Genomic DNA, 21,963 nt, shown 5'->3' with positions numbered 1-21,963 from the left:
TTCAGGAAAACTGAAATCGGTGAAATGGATATGGAAATCCTGAAAAAGTTTAAACAAGCCCCGATTTCCTATCTGGTATCCACAGCAGCAGGACCAACTGTTGACACTCCATTCGGTGTTCATTACATAGGATCTCCTCTCAGCTATCATGTAAGTTACAGACTTTATTCAGACAAAATATATGAATTAAACTTTTTAAGGAGGTACTCTACAGTATCATAATGACTGACTTCCTTTTAAAACATGGAATGAAATATAAATATCAGCAATATTTGTCTTTTCATCTAAAAAATCATCGTCTAGCTAAGTAGCTTAGCATATCGACTGCTGAACTGTAGATCAAGGGTTCGAGTCCAGCAGAGGTTTTAAATTTTTTTTGTTGGTCAGATTGCTTTCTACTAAAACTGCATATTGTGACTAAATGAAGTAAATTTAAAAGTTTTCATTTTCAAAATATTGTTGCAATATTCTCCACTTTTCATCCATATCAAATTTCTTTGGTGTAGCATTATACAGTAAATATCAATGATTATTACATTTTCCACATGCAATCGATTCATTTAAAAAAATCCATTTGTAGGAAAACCTCGCTGATATTATGAAAATTTACAACAAAACACATTTAGTGAATGAAGTTTAGCAGTTTTCTTTATCTTGAATTAAATATGGCATAAAATTGGTCAATACACAACAAGTTAACCATATCTGATCAACAATACTAAAAAGAGAAAGACTAATTTTGCCTGACAGTATTTTAAACTGTTTTATACGAGCAATAGCCCGTTCAACATGCACACGATGTTTGGCTATTTTGACAGTTTCTGTTACCTCTGAAGCTTTCATCTGTGTTGCACATGACGCAAAAGGTGGAATGTTTAGTCGAAGACCAATAGCTTCGATTTCCTTTTCAATATTAAACCCTTTGTCCACCATAACTCCATCACCATTTTGTAATTTCCCACATTGTTTAAGGTCTGACAATACTTTAAGGAAGCCACTCTCCTTTGTAATAACTTTATCATATACTGATCCAGAGAATAACATGGAAGAAAATATTACAGAGCCCCTTGGATCTATGCCCACAAGTCCTTTCAAAGTTGTACATGACTTATAGTCAGAATAACATTGACTCTGTAGATTGAGAGAACTGGGCTTTTGTACATTTAACTCCGTACAGTCAATAATGACGAAAGTGTCTGGAAAATCTTTCTTATAATATTCAGGCATGTTTTCGATTATTACTTCACGATGAGGCCATATATCTACACTACCTAGTCTAAAAAACATGAAATTAATCCAGTGGGTGAATATTGCACTGTAGTCTTGCACAGATATATCAAACAAATATGAAATATGTTTAAAGTCAAAGTTTTGTCTCAGTTTTATCAAATGAAGATATACTCAAAGAAAGAGGGAAAGCGAAACATTTATACGTGTGTTCAAAGGTAATATGCTCACCGATACTTGTAACGCTCACTAAAATATCATTAAACTCGTAAATAGAAAGTACAAAAGGGACATAGCTGCATATCTGGTGCCCGTGCAGGTCGACTGCAATCTGGGTCGACTGATGACTCGTGTAAATACAAAAAATTATACAAAGCACTAAAATGACCAACGACACGAACAACGCGATTGTCAAATTTTCGGGACGACCAGTTCCTTCTCCAGGACAAACGAAAAGAATTTTTCGGGACGACCCGTCCCTTCTTCAGGACAAACGAAAAAAAAAAATTATTTTCGTTTGTCCTGAAGAAGGAATGTGTCGTCCCAAAAATTTGACAATCGCGTTGTTCGTGTCGTTGGTCATTTTAGTGCTTTGTATATATATATATATATATATATATATATATATATATATATATATATATAATATAATGATAATAATAATAGTAATAAAATAGCAAAAAAATGTCCATGGTATAGGTAATAAGTAGAAAAAATATATTCAACGATGACTAAGTACACATGATCCATATTTAATTAATTACACATAACGCTTTCACCGTGTAGTTCGGCTCTTCAGAGTACTAGTGTAACGAGTTTTACAAAAACTTGTTACACACACACACACACACACACACACACACACACACACACACACACACTCTCTCTCTCTCTCTCTCTCTCTCTCTCTCTCTCTCTCTCTCTCTCTCTCTCTCTCTCTCTCTCTCTCTCTCTTTCTCTCTCTCTCTCTCTATAATATTTAAAATCGTGTTTTATTCCTTATTTGAATATGTTCGCCACCATGTATTCTTCAATCTAATTAAAATAAGATGTTCTAACTGCCGGAGCGCAGACTATCACAGCGATTATGAAACATCTCATTTTCATTAATTAATTTGATTATACCATAAATTCATTTTCACAAGACGGTGCTTTGATTGGGGGAAAATAACGACCAGTGATCAATCTCATAACTCCTATAAGGAGTACAGAATAGAGAATGGGGCAATCACGAGTGTCACTTAATCAAATACAACGATCCTGTAACACACCAGTTGAGCTCATTTGTCAAAATACATCCCGTGTTTAGTATAGATTTAACTGATAATGGGGACGACCACATAAGCGTATCCATCTCTTAGCTTTTTCCAAGTTTCTTCCAGGTTTTGGAAAAGGAATGAACACTATCCCTCCTTGAAGCCGATCTGGGTATCTGCTATCAGTGTTACAAGTGCCCCAACAGCAACGTTTCACCATAATTGCGTTGTCATAAGCCAATGTAAACAATCCGATAAAATGTCGAATTTTCGCTTGTTGTCGGGGAAAATGGCGGCGCGTCCATAGCTTCAAAAAGCGCGTGTAAATGGAGCTCTCTGATTGGCTAATGCTCCTGTCACTCAAAAATTCGGCGATCCGCCAATTGTGCATTAGATGAGGATTTTGCCTCTTGTTAATAGTTTCATAGGTAAATATTCTGTACAGTGAAACGCAATGTTAGGTAAAGTCGATGATATATTCAATTTATAAAGATAGCCTTTTAAACCTAAAAGGTTACTCGAAGAAAATGTTCACACTGGATTCAGTTATTGTCAGTTATTGTCAGTATACAAACAGTTTTTAAAGATTGGAAGAAAAAGGACGTATTTTCGTATATCTTGTTTCTAAACAAGAATTAACAAACTGCAGCAGAACTCTATGACAAAGAAAAAAAGAAAAATCGTTCAATTGGCGGACACATGTCATAGTTCTTGGTATATCAAAATCTATTTTAAATAAAGAACTCCTCTGTAAGCTCATACAAAGATCAGCATTGATGCGTACTTTTTTTTAAATACCAAGGACTGGTTTTTCAAATACACTTTAAAAGGGTTACTTGTAATATCTTTTGGACTTTGTTTATACGCCATGCAACAATATTGTACATTCAACATAATGCAGTTTTGAATATCTTAATTTATGTCGTTAAAATTATTTGGCAAATTTGATCATGCATTACTTACTGTTCTACTACAAAGCAAACTTTTATAATGTCTGAAGAGTATGTTTTACATTTTCAAGTTTATTGTAATATATGACCCATCGTCTGTTAAAATATTATGGCAAATGTTTTTAGAAAACGTTACAATACCTTCTGAAATTATTACACTTTGCCTACTTATCTCGAAAATGAAACATACGAGGGCTGTTCGATATGTGATGTGTAGTATACGATATCTCAAAAGCATTCGACTCAAATACTGAAATAAACACTACATCCATTCAAAGTATTCTCCGCGGTTTTAAACACATAATTTCAATCCCTTAAATTAATTCTGAAATGTGTCACAGTATGCTGATTTAGGTAGACCTCTGAGGCACTGACTGATGGCTGAGCCAAGGGCTTGTCGGGACTTGTAACGACAACCAGATAAGAAACGTTTTAAGTTTTAGAAAAAGGAAAAAGTCGAATGGGGCTAGATCTGGAGAGTATTGTGGGTGTGTCAAGAAGTTCAAACTTCAAAATTGCTTCACAAGTTAAAATGTATGTGATGGAGCATTATCATGAAGTAAACGAACATGCCTAAATCCTGACACAGGGCGTCGTTTATGATAATATTTCTTGAGCTTTTCAAGTATAAGATCTCCGTAATATTGACCTGTAACACTTTAATTTTCCCTTCGGCACCGGAATTTGAACGGAAATATTCATATCTAGTGATCAGTCATTCAAAAACTTACTTTGTTAAACACCACTCTGATTCCACGCACAAGTACTCTGAAGTTGAAATAAAAAATATGCTAGAGTTCCTCATTGACAATATCTTCGTGGTCTTTGGTGATCAGGTCTTCCAACAGTCTGTTGGAATTCCCATGGGCACGAATTGTGCTCCTTTGTTAGCTGACCTGTTTTTCTATTCATATGAAGCAGAATTTATTCAAAAACTTCTACGTGAGAAGAAAAAATCTCTCGCTGTGACCTCCAATTCGACTTTTAGATATATCGATGACGTTTTGTCTATTAACAATGATAGCTTTCATTCATATGTCGATTTGATATATCCCTGTGAGCTCGAAATCAAGGACACCACAGAGTCGTCCACTTCTGCTTCATACTTAGATATTTTATTGAAAGTAGACATTAACGGCAAACTGACAACTCAACTGTATGACAAACGGGATGATTTCAGCTTCTCCATCGTCAACTTCCCACATTTATGTAGCAATATTCCATTATCACCTTCATATGGTGTTTATATATCTCAACTGATTCGATATGCAAGAGCTTGTTCTGGGTATAGTCAGTTTTTAAATTGAGGTAAGCTACTGACAAACAAGTTGATGGTAGAGGGATTTCAACAGTCTCGATTGAAGTCAGCATTTCGCAAATTCTATGGTCGTTATAACGATCTAGTTCGTCAATACAACCTCGCATTGGGTCAAATGCTGTCTGACGTGTTTCATACTGTTAAGCCATTCTTGGCACACTGATTTTGACTACGGATAACTCCATTTACCTGATCAGGATATGGGGCTCACGGCGGGTGTGACCGGTCAACAGGGTATGCTTACTCCTCCTAGGCACCTGATCCCACCTCTGGTTTGTCCAGGGGTCAGTGTTTGCCAAACTATCTATTTTGTATTGCTTGTAGGAGTTATGAGATTGATCACTGTTCGTTATCTTCACCTTGCATGAGAAGAATATACAATAAAGAACCTCCTTTGTGCTTATGGTTCTTTTGGCAACTACAGGCCTTCTACCGTGTTTAGTTAGTCATATTTTGTTTCCAATTTTTCTTACTGGCTCAAAATAGTGAACCCTTGTTTCGTCACCACTAACAATGTTTGCAAATTGTGTTTGATTGAATTTGGGAAACATTTTGAGCAATTGCTTAGCGGTTTGAACTCGTGCCCGTTTTTTTTTTTTTTGGTCATCTGTCAATACATGCGGTATCCATCCGGCATACATCTTTTGTACTTTCAAAATACTCTTTAAAATGAAATGCACCCGCGATATCGATATGCCAACAGCTTTGGCAATATCAAGAATCGTGTATCTGATATCACTTTCAATTATTTCCCTGACTTTCGAGATATTTGCCTTGCCTGTTACAGTCACAGTTCGGCCAGATGTTGCTGCATCTTTGACGGACTCTGTGCCAGTCAGAAATGTCTTTCTCTCTCTACGAACTGTCTCATAAGATACCTTATCAAACCTATAAACGTCCCCAATTCAGTAAAAATCTGCATTACCGAATGACCGAGTTTTGTGCGAACTTTTATGTAAGCTCTAATTTCTTCAATATTCTCAACCTGTTTCCCAACCATGTTTACAACAGTGGTCAACGACTGGCTCTATTGAAATGACTATAAGTTTAAAACTATGTGGAGCTGAAGGTCCGTGTTTATACTGTTGGAAAGGTATTGAATAGAGCTATTCAGTAGTATCACTATCCACGAAATTGTGCAAAGCGTTATCGCGCTGTGGTACAATACACATTAGATATCGAACATCCCTCGCACACCGCTGACATACTTTAAAATGCCTGTCAAATCTGCTAACAATGTTAAACAGTTTCCATATAAAAAATGATTTGATATACATGTAAATCAGCAAAATTGAATTAATACGGATAATTACATGGAAGATGATTAATGGTATCACAGAAGTAAACTAGCCCTCACAGAACCCTTACAATCCATACAAAACTACTGCACAGTATTGGTGTGATAACCAAATCGGATTGAACATAGTTCAACTGCCAAAAGGAATATCTTAGCACCCATCACGTAGTTCCTGATTTAGACATCATACTGTCATATGAAACATCGCATTGTCACTATTCCATTCAAAGAAGAAAAAACAAAATACAACTTACCCAGTGACAAGGAAAAATCCATAAGAAAACTACTTGAAGGATGAATACACTACAGAATGGCTGCATTATGTGGTATCTGTCTTAGCCGAGGACAATACATTCTTACAGTAATACTGACTGCTCCACAAATAAATTCCTATCTCAACCAATGCAAATTTACCCATGTGTTGCCAGAGCCGTGTTTCAATAACAATGAGTTGTCTATTTAAATAAATTTTATGACGCTCAAAATTCAGATATTTAACAATGTGTCCTATTCCTATGTAAAAACATTTGTCTGGTGGCCATCAAACAAGTTTGAAATATGACAACAGGCGACATACAAACGAAATTGGAAAAGGCTGGTAAGCTTTCAAACCTAAATTTTAGTTTGTATTACCAGTTGTCACATTCACATATAATACAACATTCAAGAAAATAATTATTAGGGTACCCTTTTCTGTTAGTAATCAAAATTACAATGTACCCTTGCACACAACATACGGTATCCATGTTAACCCATTATATTTCAGTGCCTCCCAAACAAATAAGGAACAGTGAAATTGAGATATCAATGCAAATAAAATGTAATTATAATCTTTCTTTTTTTAAAGAGTGTTTTTATTTGGTAACTAACCTATAAAATCCCATGCAGACGATAAGAAGTACAAAATACATACCATGATATCAACAACTTATTGCCACGGGTCCAGAAAATTTCCGGAAGGGAATCTTGAACCATGCCTGCATTGCAGTTAGGTAGCATTAAGGGCTGGAGGTGGGTACTAGCTTCATAATTTTTTTTTTCGACATCGCTCTTTTCCCGCTATTATTACAGGCAAAGTGGCCATTTTTTTTAACGTTCGGTCTATATATAGGCTGGTTTCCGACCTTTTTAGACGGTGGCTATTGATAGCCACTGTCTTATACTGGGGTAACAGTAGGCGTACCTGTATATACACGGGGGCCCTAGCGGCCGAAATTGCAGGCAAGCAATCATGAAAATAGAGTTGTTTTTATTATCAAAATTATATGTGTATGATTGTAAACAGTTTTTAAAAACCCTTATCAATAACATTTTGTGCCATATACACGAAGATAATCCCGAAATACTGGTATGTTATATTATTCGTTTCATAAATATGCATAAGATAACGGCGTTGTAATCGATAGTCGGCGCCTTTGAAGTTGTGGTTTCTCTGTCAGCCTTGAATCTGAATGCTCTCCGTATAAGACGACGTGTCCACTGAATGTCCCGGTGTGTTAACAGTTTTCACGGCATCACACAGAGTATGAAATTCTATTTCATGGATATAATGCACAGTGCATTTTTTTCTTGCAAAATACTATTAAAATGTTGACTATTCAAAATATAAAGATATATTTTCCATGAGCAATTGTGAATTGTTTGAATGGGGCAATTTCTTGTTTTAATTTTATTTAATCTAATTTTTTATAATTTTCAAATCATTAGTACTGTAGAATCATTTAAATTCGTGGGGGCCAATTTTCATGCTGAATTTTTACGGGTTCGTTGGGACGTAATTTCGTGGAAATATATATTTGTACGATTCTTGTATACTAGTTATCTTTATTCGTTGAGGATGTAAAATCATGGGTGAAGGGTACCCACGAATTCCACGAAAATTGAGCCACCACGAACTCTAATGATTCCACAGTAATTTGTGGAGTCATTCACATCTACATTGATTGCCGTTGGTCTTTGTACGATAGTTACGATTTGTTTGTTTATTTAATTGAGAGTATCACGAACGATGTTTGAACAAATGTTCCAACCATAGGCGGATCCAGGAATTTGTGAAGGGGGGGGGGGGTCTAGCACTTGATCGTTTAGCTACTTTTCCCAATCTCCACCCCATCCCATTTACACCTTTTTGCTTGTGTACATAACATCTTAGGGAGATCTTGAGACAGTTTATACATGAAAATGCTGTACTAATTTATTGTGAAATCATTATTGTTCGTGGATTTCGTGGGTCACTCTTACCCACGAATTTACGTGTCCTTCAATATTATTTTTAAATCAAGTAGAGTTATCTCTTTTAGTGACATTGTATCGCTTACCGACGAAATTATGCCCCCACGAACTAGAAAAACTTTGCTTACCCACGAACATTGGTCCACGAATTAAGGTAATTCCACCCTTTTAGAATTATAGATTCAATCTTAGACTTGATTGTTGATTCTTCAAATAATATATCTTAGTAACAAATAAAAATGATAAAATAAGTATGTTATGGTATTAATAAAATGTTTATCAATTAGCACAATATACCTGTTTTCAACGTCAGAAAATTGCAATTTTCCTTAAATAGCATTATCAAAATTTCACAAAAACTGGTTATAACAATATAACGATATTCATAACAATTTCATGAAACTGTTTCTTTAAAAAATATACAAAATATTTGTAAAAATAAAGGAAATATATTGCATAATAGACTTGATGAATGACTTAATGGAAACAGAGTTATTGCCCCTGGATTCAATATTTTGAAACATATAATTGGTTATTCATATAAAACTTAGACTTTTTAAATATTTTATGGTTAACAACATTTTTAACAATAACTATTGAAAAAGATTCCAACAAAATTTATGTTCCTGTCATGCATAAATCTTATTAAATCATTGACTGCGAAATCTTATGACGTCACAAGAGGGTGGAACTACGTTAAAATGATTCCACAGTACTACTTGTTTGCCAAGTTCTAGTCATTAATATCGCTATATGCTGATTTGATTTTAAATAATGATAAAAAATGATTTGAAGGTTACTCTCCTGGAAGGTCTGCAGTATATGGTGCAAAATCCTGCATTATGAGCATTTCCTCACGACCTGACATTTCTTTTTCACTTTTAAATTGTCTGCTTCTTAAACAAAACTTTTATGTTACTTATATACTTTTTAGAGAATTCTTAAGTGACGTTAGCTTGAATCTGATGAAAATTTCACAAATATATATCAGTGCTTCGTCTTATTTATCCTAGAATTAAATGATATACTGGTGTTGATAAATTTGAATGATGTAATTACATGTAAGTATCCACCTTTCATATCCTGTCAATTCAAAGTTTCGTTAAAATTGAATAACTTAAATTGCTTGGTCCGGACCCCCCAGGACCCCCCCCCCCCCCTCTTGATCCACCCTTGCCCACTTACCAAGCCCATCAAGTCTACATGGCATATTCATCCCTTCACATTGTGAATTTCGGTGTTACGAATTACGCAAAAGGGACGAGTTTCCTCAGCAAAAGATAAACCACCGCTAGTTATAATATTATGATAATTCTATGTATGTTGCGTGGATATTCAAATCAATTGATCAACATTACTAACGGCGACATTTGCTTTGTGCTAGCAACAAGTCATGTAGTAATTGAAGTGAAAGTAGGCGAATCATCACATTCATTGTCCGCTTAGAAAATCAAGAACTTTGTTCGTGAGTTCGAAAGTACATTCATTTTATTTTAGTGTGGAAACCGGAACCTTTTCCAAACTTTCACATGTGAATTGAATTATATAACGACAATAGATAATTCATTTGTGAAAATGTGTAATAAAACAATTCGAAAACTCACAACACACGCTATAAAATTTCAGTTTTTAAACGGTAACGGTCAACTCTTTGAACGACAAGTTAATGAAAACATAAACAAAAAATATCATTCATGTATGTTTTCCAGACTAGTTTCGATAAGTTGTCGTATCTATGAGATGTCCATTCTATGACTTGTCGTATCAACGAATTTTCGATGAGTTGTTTTTCGATAAGTTGTCATAGACCCGTTTTAAAACATTTTCCTGAAAAGGTCATGGCTACCTTCTCAAACAGCAACTTAAGCGTCTGCTGAAGCATGTGGATCTCGTGTGTAAAAAAAATAAATCGGGAAAACTTTAGTTGCCCTTTGCTAAACAGATATATTAAACGATTTTGCTGCCTCATCAGGGAATTTGATTTATAACTGTAAAATGCAAGGTGAAGATAACGAACAGTGATCAATCTCATAACTCCTACAAGCAATACAAAATAGATAGTTGGGCAAACACGGACCCCTGGACACACCAGAGGTGGGATCAGATGCCTAGGAGGAGTAAGCATCCCCTGTAAAATACTTTTAATAATGCATTGTTTTTTATTCATGTTATTTTTCGCATAATTTGAAGTTGGTCCTAACCTGTTTCTGAATAAAGAGGCTCTCTCGATTTTACATCCTCCCTGTCTTGAATATTGTTTAACGTCCCACTCGATATTGTTTCATTCATATGAAGGCGTCACCATTTCCGGTGTGAGGAGGTTGGTTGGTTTATTGGACACGTCATCATGGCTACTGGATTGTATTGTTCCGAACTCACCTGTCAGACTTGGGAAATAATTATTTTTCAACATATTCAAGTGACTTTTGATCTTATCAGCATCACGATTATTACATTTTCATGCATTGTAGCAGCTGTTTGGCACTTTAGTGTGCTCACTGTAACTCCTGTGCAACTCTAGCTTCAAGTACTGTTTTTTATCAGTTACTGAGTCGGGTAACTCATTTAGGCTAGTCGTGTTTTGTTGAGTTTCACTCAGTATTTTGATTGTTCAGCTTTTGTGGGGAACATTGTTTGTCCCAATGTCTGTGGCCGAACTGGGGAGTCGTTAATGGTATGCGATGACTGTTTAGCCTCCAAAACCTGGGTGTCTCTCCCCCCACCTGCTTCTAAAGCAAGAGGCAGTTTACAGGACTAAACGTCTTAGCAGTTAAAAAAGTCAGCAAATTAATCTGCTACAGTGGGTGGTTGGGGGCCACATCCACCTCATTGCAATGAGGTGATGCTACAGGCTGATACATGTTATGGTACAACATGATATCTACAAACCAAGTAGCACTGCAGGAGACAGGTCAAAAGAGCAAGTCCCACTTACCTCCTTAATGCCAAACTGGGGAGTTGGTAGGTGATGACTGTTTCTACTCTAATACCTGGGTGTTTCCCCCACCTGCTTCTAAAGCAGGGGGGAATTTACAGATTAAGGTCTAAAAGTCTTCGAAGTTAAAACAAGTAAACAAATAGTAGGGCAACCACCGGGGACGGTTGGGACCACATCCACCTCACTTCAGTGAGGGGATGCTACAGGCTGGTGAATGTTAGGGGCTTATGTCCAACATGATTACCTACAAACCAGGTAGCACTGCCCGAGACAGGGTGAAAAGGGCGGGTCTCGCTTACCTCCTTAGAACGCTGGCGTCCGTTCGGGTCTGGACACTGAATGTTTTACTCGGGCCCACAGTGTACCCCTTACAAGTTAAATTAAACTGGCACACTGGACGACTCCCCAGTTACCCCAAGTTAACTTTCACATGTGGCCGAGCATTGTCCATTTCTGTATATCCCGAATGCACAATATATTTCTGTATTTATTAATAAATTGTAAATGTCTATATGCTTGTGTCTTTATGCACTGCAACGAGTCATGGCCATTTCCATTACAGCCAGTATGCAATTTAATATGGCCTTTTAGATGTTCTAGCAAGATGGATTCTTTAATTAATACATCCGAGTATATAAGAGCTTCTAAAACGTAGAAGTATAGAATGTATTTGATACACTCGTAACCCTATACATTGTGTCCAATACTTAGAAAAAAATAAAACAATTCAATTTTCACGATTTCAAAAATTATGCTTAGACTGTAATGTATTGACACATAAACTGTTTTAGGCTTGCCCCATCTTCGCTAGCCAAGGGTTTACGATCCACTCCGCTTCTCTACAAACCCTTGGCAGATTCGTAACCTCAACTTGCAGCATATGATTGGACGCAGGGAAAGTCCACTGCTCAATCCGAGAACGTGTTACGTTAGATCACGTGCAAAACAAAGGAATTTAGATACCTGCAACTGTCACTCGACCGTGTATCATGTACATATCCAAACCAATGATGTCACGTGCGCAGTTCAGACTCGTATCTGCGTAAAGAAGTGCATTTTATTACTACAGTACCGTACCATCAGTTTAATATCAAACATCTCTTGTAATTCATTGTTTTATGGTCATCTATCTCAGATTTAGAGAGTTGCGTCAGAGTTATTTTTCCTCAACTTGGAATTCACCTTACCCACGTGGGGTTATTTTTAGACGCAGACTCAACGATTACATATATTTCATGGGTTCACACATGTTTATTTTCTAAATAATATTCTCACTGATTTATGCAAGTAAGAGATACTTAAATTTATTATTGATATTTTGAATGATTTGCATACCACATTGCGTTACTCTCTGAGCGCAGCCATTTCTAAACAACGAGCGCAGCCATTTCTAAACAACTTTTAAACAGTAGCTGAAACACGCATTTTTATTGGATAAGCATGATGCAATCCAAACAGGGTTGTTTTCTCCATCCGCTATAGGGCGCCACTCAAAGCGCCACTTAAAGCTACGAAAATCGCACTAAATCTGCCAAGGGTTTGTAGAGAAGCGGAGCGGATCGTAAACCCTTAGCTAGCGAAGATGGGCTTGTCTTTAATACAGGGGAATCCTACAGGTATTTAAATGGCAAATACATATTAAGAGTTTAAATAGGGATGAAGGTAAGTTCTACGTTACTGGTGTTTAAATACCAGGCACAAAGCTCCGATTTGGGAATATTACCGCTTTTGTGAAACACGCTCTTTATTATGATGTCTTGTGTGGAAAATACAAATGCATATCATTGTTGAAATAGTTGAAATTTGTTTATTTTTAAAAAAAATATAGTTGAAATTCATTCATATCTAAATGAAATAAAACTGCATCAATACATTCTTCAAAAATAGTGTATGCCTTCAAAGTTAACAACTGTTAAAACTGTGCATATTATTTTCTATTTGTGGGATGTGGGGAAAAGCCAGTTAATTCATGGCGTCAAATATAGAAAAAAATGTTTGTTTGACGTCCCTTCGAGACTTTGTCCAATTATATTGCGACATCAGAAGTTGTAGGTGAAGTTCCAACGATATATTCAGACCGATCTTTTACACCCCAAATCGTCGCCCGTTCCAAATCATCTCCGGTGACGATTTGGGCATAACCTCACACCCCAAATTAGCTTTCCCCTTGCTGCAACTATCTGGAAACATCATTTATATAGAAACTGGCTGTGTTTGTTAAGTCCTTCTCCTCTCCTCTGTCTTCTTCTTTCTTCTTCTTCTTCTTCTTCTTCTGTGGTCCAGCTATGACCACAAAAGGTTATCTGGACCTTACAAGCATGATATTTTAATCTTTTACTTCCTCTTCTACTTGTTCTGTTGTATATATTTTAAAAAAATATTTTTTATGATCACAGTATTTGTTATTGTTGTTTTGGTTGGTAGTGGTTTTGTTACTATTGTTATTGTTGTCTATATTCTATATGATTTTTTTCCCGTCCAGCCCTCCAGAGAGAGAGAGAGAGAGAGAGAGAGAGAGAGAGAGAGAGAGAGAGAGAGAATAAATCGTTTTGCCTTTTGTTGTAGGGTCATTCTCTCTAAATATGTAAATGAAAAAACAAGCAAACAAACAAATAAATTAAACCTATGTGCTTAGTCCCATATAACTTACATACAAAATTTTAGCTCAATCGGTTTACAAACACCAGACTGACAGTCGAAAATAGTTCTCTATGATTACAACTCGCAGTGTTTTTGAGCTCGCGATCAAGATATTTTATTTGACGGGAAGCACATGCCAGGAACACATGTAACCCACATATCGGTTCACAAACACCATATATTGCAGAGTTGCTGAAAATGTGCGCAGCTCGTGGCGCTTTAAGCTCTCACTTAAGAATTCTAATTTTTGGGGAGGTATGTCAGAGGGTCACTTGTAATCTACATACAAAACTGCAGTCCAATAGGTCGACAAACACTAGAGATATGGGTACAGATAGACAGACAAACAGACCAGGTGAAACCTATGTACCCCCATATAAGAAGGGGTACAATAGAATAACCTCTGTGCTATCCTTAAATCGTCAATAAAATATTACCAGGCGAAGATTTAGGACGGGCGACGATTTGGGGTGTACAACAGTACATTCCAAATCGTCACCCTAATGATAGTGCAATCGTGTCCCAAATCGTCACCGGAGCGACGATTTGGGATGCCGGGCTACGATTTGGGGTGACATGTCTTCCCAAATCGTCGCCGGCGACGCTTTGGTATGGGGACGTTTTTTTGATGTAACACCTATCCACAGAGTTGCTCAGAGCTGTAGCAGTGAGGCGTTTTCCTCACGCCTGCTGTGACACGAAATATCGGTTTTTATGACTCATTTGAAAGACCTGCGACTCTTACTTCTAATTACTAAGTTTGGCGCTGCCAGGGCAAGACCACGAATTGAAAACGAACTTTGTTCCTCATCGACCTAACGCCTATATTCTGAACGACCTTAAATTCACTTCACTCTGCCATTTAGGTTTGTACAAGATAGATTCATGAGTTTTAGTTTACACTGGAAAAGTAGTAAGTTAGAATATCCACCAAAACAAGAAGCAATGGGGATTATCGCTCATGGAAAATTCTATCGATCAAAATGATAACCTATAATTACAATTCCACTCATCAAAACGAATAAGAAAGTATATTCCGAAACAAATGTTTTATTAACGATGAATAATATGAAAAGGTTTTAGTTTGCTTCTGGGATAATATTAAGATTTGTTATGATACATGTAACTAATTTATCTAAACACAATTAAAACAATTTATACATGCAAAGACGTAACGAATGCTAAAGAACAGAATACTTAATGTCTAGAGCTCTAACAAAGCATTTCAACACCGCATAAAAATTCCGAGGAATTTCAATCTTTGTAAAAATATCAGTCATATGTGAAAATTGGAAATTGTTGGAAAATTTTAGTTCTAGCTGAAGACGGAAACCAGTTAATTTTCTCACTGCAAAATTATACACATGTATGTGCATGCAAGGTGAAGATAACGAACAGTGATCAATCTCATAACTCCTATAAGCAATACAAAATAGATAGTTGGGCAAACACGGACCCCTGGACACACCAGAGGTGGGATCAGGTGCCTAGGAGGAGTAAGCATCCCCTGTTGACCTGTCACACCCGCCGTGAGCCCCATATCCTGATCAGATAAACGGAGTTATCCGCAGTCAAATCAGTGTGCCAAGAACGGCTTAACAATCGGTATGAAACACGTCAGACATCATTTGACCCAATGCGAGGTTGTATTGACGAACTAGATCGCTATAACGACCATAGAATGTATGTATGTATAGCATGTATTCATAACCTCCCATTTCAAAGTGCTTCAGTTTTAACTAATGTTTTTATTTCCTAAACACTGGGTTGCTTTTTTGTAAAGCACCGACAAACTTGAAGACATTTTTTCTGGCAAAGAATCAAATTTGATATCGCATCTTTCAACATTCTCTGGTACATCGTCAAACACAAATTCAATGATTTCAATAATTTCTTCTTAATCCGGATTTGCTCTTACTATCTGGATTAATTTTTTATGACTACTGGATTTGTCCTCTGTCATTTTTCCCAAGCACTTTTGTCATCTTTCTTCTTATGATATGGTGAACAGCCATACAGTTGTAGCATGCAAACTCGTAATAGACGTTCAAGTTCTACCAAAACGTCATTTTCTCTCAAGTATTTCATCAAATTGTATATTGGGGATTTACCAGTTTCATCTCTCTTCTTTGCAAAGATCTTCATCAAAACCAAGCAAGATCTGCATACTTTGTATCTTGTTACTATCGCAGCTCTGTGAAGTACCGTCAGTCCAGAATAACTTTTAATACGCAAGACATCCTTCTCCTTCGGATCGTTTTGCATTTTCCCGAGAGCTGTCAAAGGTTCATAAGAATTTGTGAACAACTCATGTCATCTTTGTCGGCTGCAACACAATGATGAAACACAGAATAGTTATTTTTGTCCACCTTTATTAAATCTTGGTGTTCCAATACTAAATCTATAGTTGATTTTCTCTTTTTATCGCAAAGCACTGCGATCATCAAAAGAGGGTTTTTTTTTTTTCATTTTTGTCATAAACATCCACGGACCTTCCGTCTTTTACAAGATCTTCAAGGATTGCTTTCACATCCTCATTTTGCATGTTGGATGAAATAATTTCATGAATGCAACTTGGCCGATCCGAGAATAATATTTTCCTTATTTCTGACGAATTTTGAATATGATGTAATTTATTGTTAAGATTTTTAGGTGTTGTAGTGGAAAATTCACCGAGCAGAACAAAGTAACGATTTATAAATCGCCGACCCGGGATGAGTTCGTCTACGAACGATTTTAACATTTCAGAAAATTTCAACAATCCAAATCGGCCACACCAATACGTCATCGGTAAATGATGGTACTTTTTATCAAACGTGTTCAAGATTCCTTTCAATGTACTTTTGTTTTCCTTTAATTTTGAATCCATGATATTCAGAAAGTTCGCATTTTTTAGAACCGAACATGTACACAACTCTTCCATATTTCCTTTCTTCATTTCAAAGATAAATCTCGCGGCGATAGAAGTGAATTGCTTGTCACTAAAATCTGAAAATTTGTGTGTTTCGTATGCAATTGCAGATACTGGAAAATGCACAACAACAGTTTCGAAATACTTCTCAAACAGAAATGCACCTACGGAATCACGAACAAGATTGTGACAAAACCTAAAGGTGTCTTCAGGAAGAAAATTCCCTGCAGTTCCTTTGCAGAATTAGACTTATCATTAAATCTCAAATCTAATGTTTTAACGACATGTGGATTTATGGCTTTTTCACATGTATTTCGTTCACGCAGCTTCGCACTTGCAATATCACCTGGTATATCTTCTCCTTCAAAAAGCTCGCGAAGATACACAGTTATGAGTGCCGCAAGTAAGCTGTTAGTTTCATCGTTGTCAATAAACTCTTTGAATGATTTTTAAAATAATATTTTCGGATTTTTGAAAAAGTTTATCCCGCTTCTACGATACTTTTCTTCTCTTGCGTACAATTGAGCAACAAGTGGAAATCCGAGAGAAGTTCTTGCTTTATCAATTTCTTCTTGGAAATCTTTATTGAGATCCTCAGATTTGACGTACAGGTATTTTCCCGCATATTTGATCTGTTTTTGTAAAATCTTAATTTTTCCTCTCTTACTTAATTCCGGCACATTAATTACTAATTCTTCTGAAAATAAGGGGTTGCCGAGAAATTGTGATGGAACATGAAATGTTGTGACAACCAAGCGAATTTTGTGATGTTTCCGTTTGAAGTGATGTATGGTTTCTGAATCATTCATTTTGTTATGTAGCATTTCGAAAGCCGCTAGCCAATTCTGCGAATCAGACGTGTCAATATCCATATCATCTACCAGATAAATGACTTAAGAGCTATTCTTGCCACTGTGTTGATATAAATTGCTGTATTGTGTTGCCATTAGAATATCTGTCTCCTTCAAGTCATCGCAGCTTAATAATAAATGTGTGGCCGCCGCTGTTTTACCACAACCAGTTGGTCCTTCTATTATCACAACCCCATGATCTCTGAAGCAGTTTTATATCTTTTTATAGATTGATGTTTCAAAATAAAAGTTGTCAAATTTTTGATGACTTTCAATATGTCGTACTGCTTGACCTGAAGTAAAAGGAATTATATAGATATTGATTGATTGAATATTTTTTAACGTCCCTCTCGAGAATATTTCACTCATATGGAGATGTCACCACTGCCGGTGAAGGGCTGTAAAATTTTGACCTATGCTCAGCGCTTACAGCCTTTAAGCAGGGAGGGATCTTTATCGTGCCACACCAGCTGTGACATGGGACATCGGTTTTTGCGGTCTCATCCGAAGGACCGCCCCATTTAGTCGCCTTTTACGACAAGCAAGGGGTACTGAGGACCTATTCTAACCAGGATTCCCACGGGACTATATATATATATATAATACATATATATATATATATATGTATATGTATATATATATATATATATATAGAAATAGCAATGAACTCTTAAAGATGCATATGCTCCAATTTTCATACTAATTTTTTATAAAAATACTATTACTACGGTATTCTATGAATAAAAATACCTAAAAAACTCTATTAAACATGTATTCAAAAATCTATGGTTTTAAAGATATAAATGAAAATATTTTCAAAAGACAGTCTGTCTTTTTGAAACTCTGTCTCTCCGAAAGAAGTCGAATGCTGACCACGTGACCGTCTTATTAGCATATCGCGCGATAAACAAAACAAAAATGGCGGAAGACGAAGTAAGAGAAAAGAAAGCGAAAAAAAGAGGAAGGAGAGTAGCCACTCTGACAACATCAGAGAGAAAAAGAAGGAAGAAGGAGTACAACCAGAAACTGGCAGGAAGTAGAATTTACATTGGAGGAGCAATTGAGAAGTGGAAAAGTCTTCAACAACAGACGAAAACGAAGACGGACGAAGAAATGGCGACAATGTTGCTGGAACGGTAAAGAAATTATTGAGTCTTTCTCATACTTTTATATGTCTGTAAAATATGAAGTGATGTAAAGGAAAAGTTTGCGGTATATTATATTATTATGTAGTCCTACCGTGTTTCATAACATGCGCGCTAAGCGAGAAAGGGGGACAAATGGCAAATTGCAATGTAAAATTTATCCCCGACCCCTTTGAAGTCAGCACTAAAAATTTGCTTTGAGTTGATGACCTTGATTTTCAATACTCGGGGTGGGTTGGGGGGTCACCCGTCGTACACACACACACATTTTGAAAAACGACAAGTCTTGCGATGACTGAATGCTCAACAATCAGCTGATAAGATGTTGATGGTGATTATTCATGATACAGTAATAATTTTTCAGATTTGAAAATGAAGCAGCGTTTAAAGAACCCCAGAGCGTCCACACCTCTATGGCCATGAAAACTTCTACACCAGCAGCTTCTTCCATCATATCAAGATTAAAAAACAAAGAATATGACAGAACACCATCCATGTCAGAGATATCTGCTGATTCAGAACAGTGAGTTTCTTCTTAAAGACCCATCTCATGACCGTACGGTCAGTGAAAATGTAGGCGGAGCCTAATCTCAACAGATGTTATTTATCTGGAGTGGCCAGGGTCTACTAAGGTGTTAATTGCTATATCCCATGGCACTCAAAGAAATACACAGAGGCAGAACATGGTAGAAATCTACCTGTCCATGCTTTTTTTTTTTTTTTATAGTTTTGATATACACAGGACCTGTCTCAGTGACCTCTGCAGAGTTTCTGTGGTCATAGTGTTTGAATAATGGTTGTATTCCTAAGGGTAGCTGACACACATTTTACACCCACCCCTCTTTCTCTCTCTCTGTCATTGACTCAATGAATAATTTCTGTTATAAATATAGAGGTATCATAAATTGATGACATAAATTATTTCAATAGGTTACAAGTTTTAAAACTTATTGTGCAAATTATTGTTTAATTTCTGATTGTGTAATTTATAATACATGTACAGGTATATAAAGGGGGGAAATTACACTTATATTGAAATTTGCATTGTTCAGGGGCCTTTTTAAAAACAATTGAATTACAAGAAAACAGCAGTTGTGGACAGGTCATTTGCTATCAAAACTCAGGTATACTGGGCTTCCTCAAGATCTAAAGAATGCCTGTAGATACTGGCTGTTATTGTTATCAAAACACCTCTCTGGGGTAGCCCCAGACCACAGTGTCTGCAGATGTCACTCCACCTGAGATCTATTGTTAAATGTTTGATTGGCAGGCAGCTTACAATTTGGGGGTGTCAAATTAAAATTGGGTCTTTAAATTTTTATAAAATATTTGATTCTGCATTGTTCTGGTGATCACCATTTAGATACACAAGTATCTGAAATGTCCCATCAGACAGAGCTTGAATTCATTGTCATTTTTTATTTTCCTTCACTGTTGTACATCTTCCATAGTGCCCAACTATTACATAAACAATGTAATGAAATTACCTCCTTTACTTTGAGGAATTAATTAATCAAATTAACCATTATATTCAATGTTAGTAGTTTCAAAAATTTATTATAAAAAACATATCATACAAGTAATTTGGCAATTAGATTTTATCCTGATGAGATTTTTTTACCTGGGTTTTGTAACTTGAGTGCAGTAAACAGTTTACAACACCTGTCATCCCTGACTTTGTTGTTTCAAATAAGTTTTGGGGTTTGGTATTGTTTTGTTCAGAGTACTGTTAATTGTCAGTGTGTCCCTAAATGAACAGATTGAATCAATCATTCCTCACTTGAGGGCATATGCTGCCCATCCAGGTAAGGTGACCCAAGTGTCCATGAGTAGTTATTTTAGCAATTAACAAATATGGACAGAGTATTTATTTGAGGAAAATGATACACAGACAACAGATATGTGATATATCCTTTATAATACAGTGTATGTATTTTAAATTCTTATACATACTGAGTAGTTTATTCCATTCATCCATAAGTTTTTGTAGAATAACAAACAAGGTAGATTGTAAATTATTCAAAAGTAATTGAAATATAATTGGAATTATATGATATTTTTCAAAGTTATTAATTTTAAAAATTACGATTACCTGTAAATGAACAAATGCTCAATGAACATTTCTACCAATACACAATTTCCGTGTTGCCCAATAGTTCTTTCCCTTTGTGGGTACAATTGCTTATCGCTGCCTTCATAATTTGCCTAAAGGCCGATTATCAGACATTATGCAAACACCCAAACTGCTGGGACACACACATTAGTAAGTTTATTAGTATTTGATAATAAAATAGCTAAACAAAAATCGATAATCACCATTTTTCTTTGATTAAAAATCGCTCGTGCAGAGGAGGAAATAAAAAAATGATTTCATGTTTAATTGATGACCTAATTCAAACAAATAGTGTTCTTGATATGGTCAGTTAATGACAACAACTGCTGATATAAACAAAATTTACACTTTCATTACTTTTATCCGTATTTACATAGCTACTCAGCACTGTCTATAGTGTATGTATACATCTTGTACCCACTCAAGCGTTCAACAGAACACTGAACGTACCTCCATCACAAAAGAGCTGATATCTTGGAAGTTGTGTATTACATTTACTGTTTTTTCAATGACCTCATTCCTAATCTTGCCATGGTTCAGATAAGCAAAATTTCTTTCATTGTAGAGAACCTATGTCAGGAGTGGAGGAATTGCAAGTTTCCGGTCCTGAAGATCCAGGGTATGAACAGTATTTTTTCTTTAATGAATTCAAGACATACCATAGAAAATAATTCATATCTTGTGTTTTTATTCAACTTTTACCTTCAGTACTTCATATTCTTTTTTCCCCACTAGTACTAGAAAAAAAAATTACAAATATGAAACCTACTGCAGAAGCTACACCATCTAGCCGTTCTCGGAAACCAAAGAAGTGGTCAGATTCATTTTGTGATCCTTTGAAGTAAGAATTTTGTGCATCCACTATTAGATATATAAAATATAATGAAGTATACATTATGCATACTACATCTTTTTACATTACTTCAACTTTGTGGACTAAGACTGAATACTTTTATATTGAATAAAACTCTTCCTGTGAAGAAATTACCCTATTTACTCTTAAATGCTGGGCTTGCACATTGTTAGATTTTATACTTCAAGTCTTGAATGTTGTACGAACATATATGAAAGTATATGAAACTTAG

The 21,963-nt window shown here is 36.0% G+C and overlaps 2 protein-coding genes across 2 annotated transcripts in view; one reads left to right on the top strand and one right to left on the bottom strand.

Moving 5' to 3' along the window:
• The window catches only part of LOC125649440 (uncharacterized), a 32,909-nt gene extending 26,460 nt beyond the window's left edge, over positions 1–6,449 (bottom strand). Inside the window, exon 1 of the mRNA XM_056161522.1 lies at positions 6,303–6,449. Coding sequence (XP_056017497.1) covers positions 6,303–6,368 — 66 coding nt within the window. The 5' untranslated portion in view covers positions 6,369–6,449. The remainder of the gene's footprint in view (positions 1–6,302) is intronic.
• An 11,888-nt stretch (positions 6,450–18,337) lies between these two features.
• Positions 18,338–21,549, top strand: LOC130053877 (uncharacterized). The gene is made up of 3 exons (XM_056161521.1): positions 18,338–18,756; positions 19,130–19,288; positions 21,444–21,549. The coding sequence occupies exons 1-3, from the start codon at positions 18,539–18,541 to the stop codon at positions 21,547–21,549; spliced, it is 483 nt and encodes a 160-aa protein (XP_056017496.1). The 5' UTR covers positions 18,338–18,538.
• The last annotated feature ends 414 nt before the right edge of the window (positions 21,550–21,963 follow it).

Source organism: Ostrea edulis, chromosome 4, assembly GCF_947568905.1.
Source record: "Ostrea edulis chromosome 4, xbOstEdul1.1, whole genome shotgun sequence".
Lineage (NCBI taxonomy): Eukaryota > Metazoa > Mollusca > Bivalvia > Ostreida > Ostreidae > Ostrea > Ostrea edulis.
This window is presented reverse-complemented; position numbering and strand designations above follow the sequence as displayed.

Coding starts and splice junctions, on each gene's coding strand:
- LOC130053877 (XM_056161521.1), top strand. CDS start 18,539: ATGGCGGAAGACGAAGTAAGAGAAAAGAAAGCGAAAAAAAGAGGAAGG. Junction 18,757..19,129: donor GCGACAATGTTGCTGGAACG/GTAAAGAAATTA, acceptor ATAATTTTTCAG/ATTTGAAAATGAAGCAGCGT. Junction 19,289..21,443: donor ATATCTGCTGATTCAGAACA/GTGAGTTTCTTC, acceptor CTTTCATTGTAG/AGAACCTATGTCAGGAGTGG.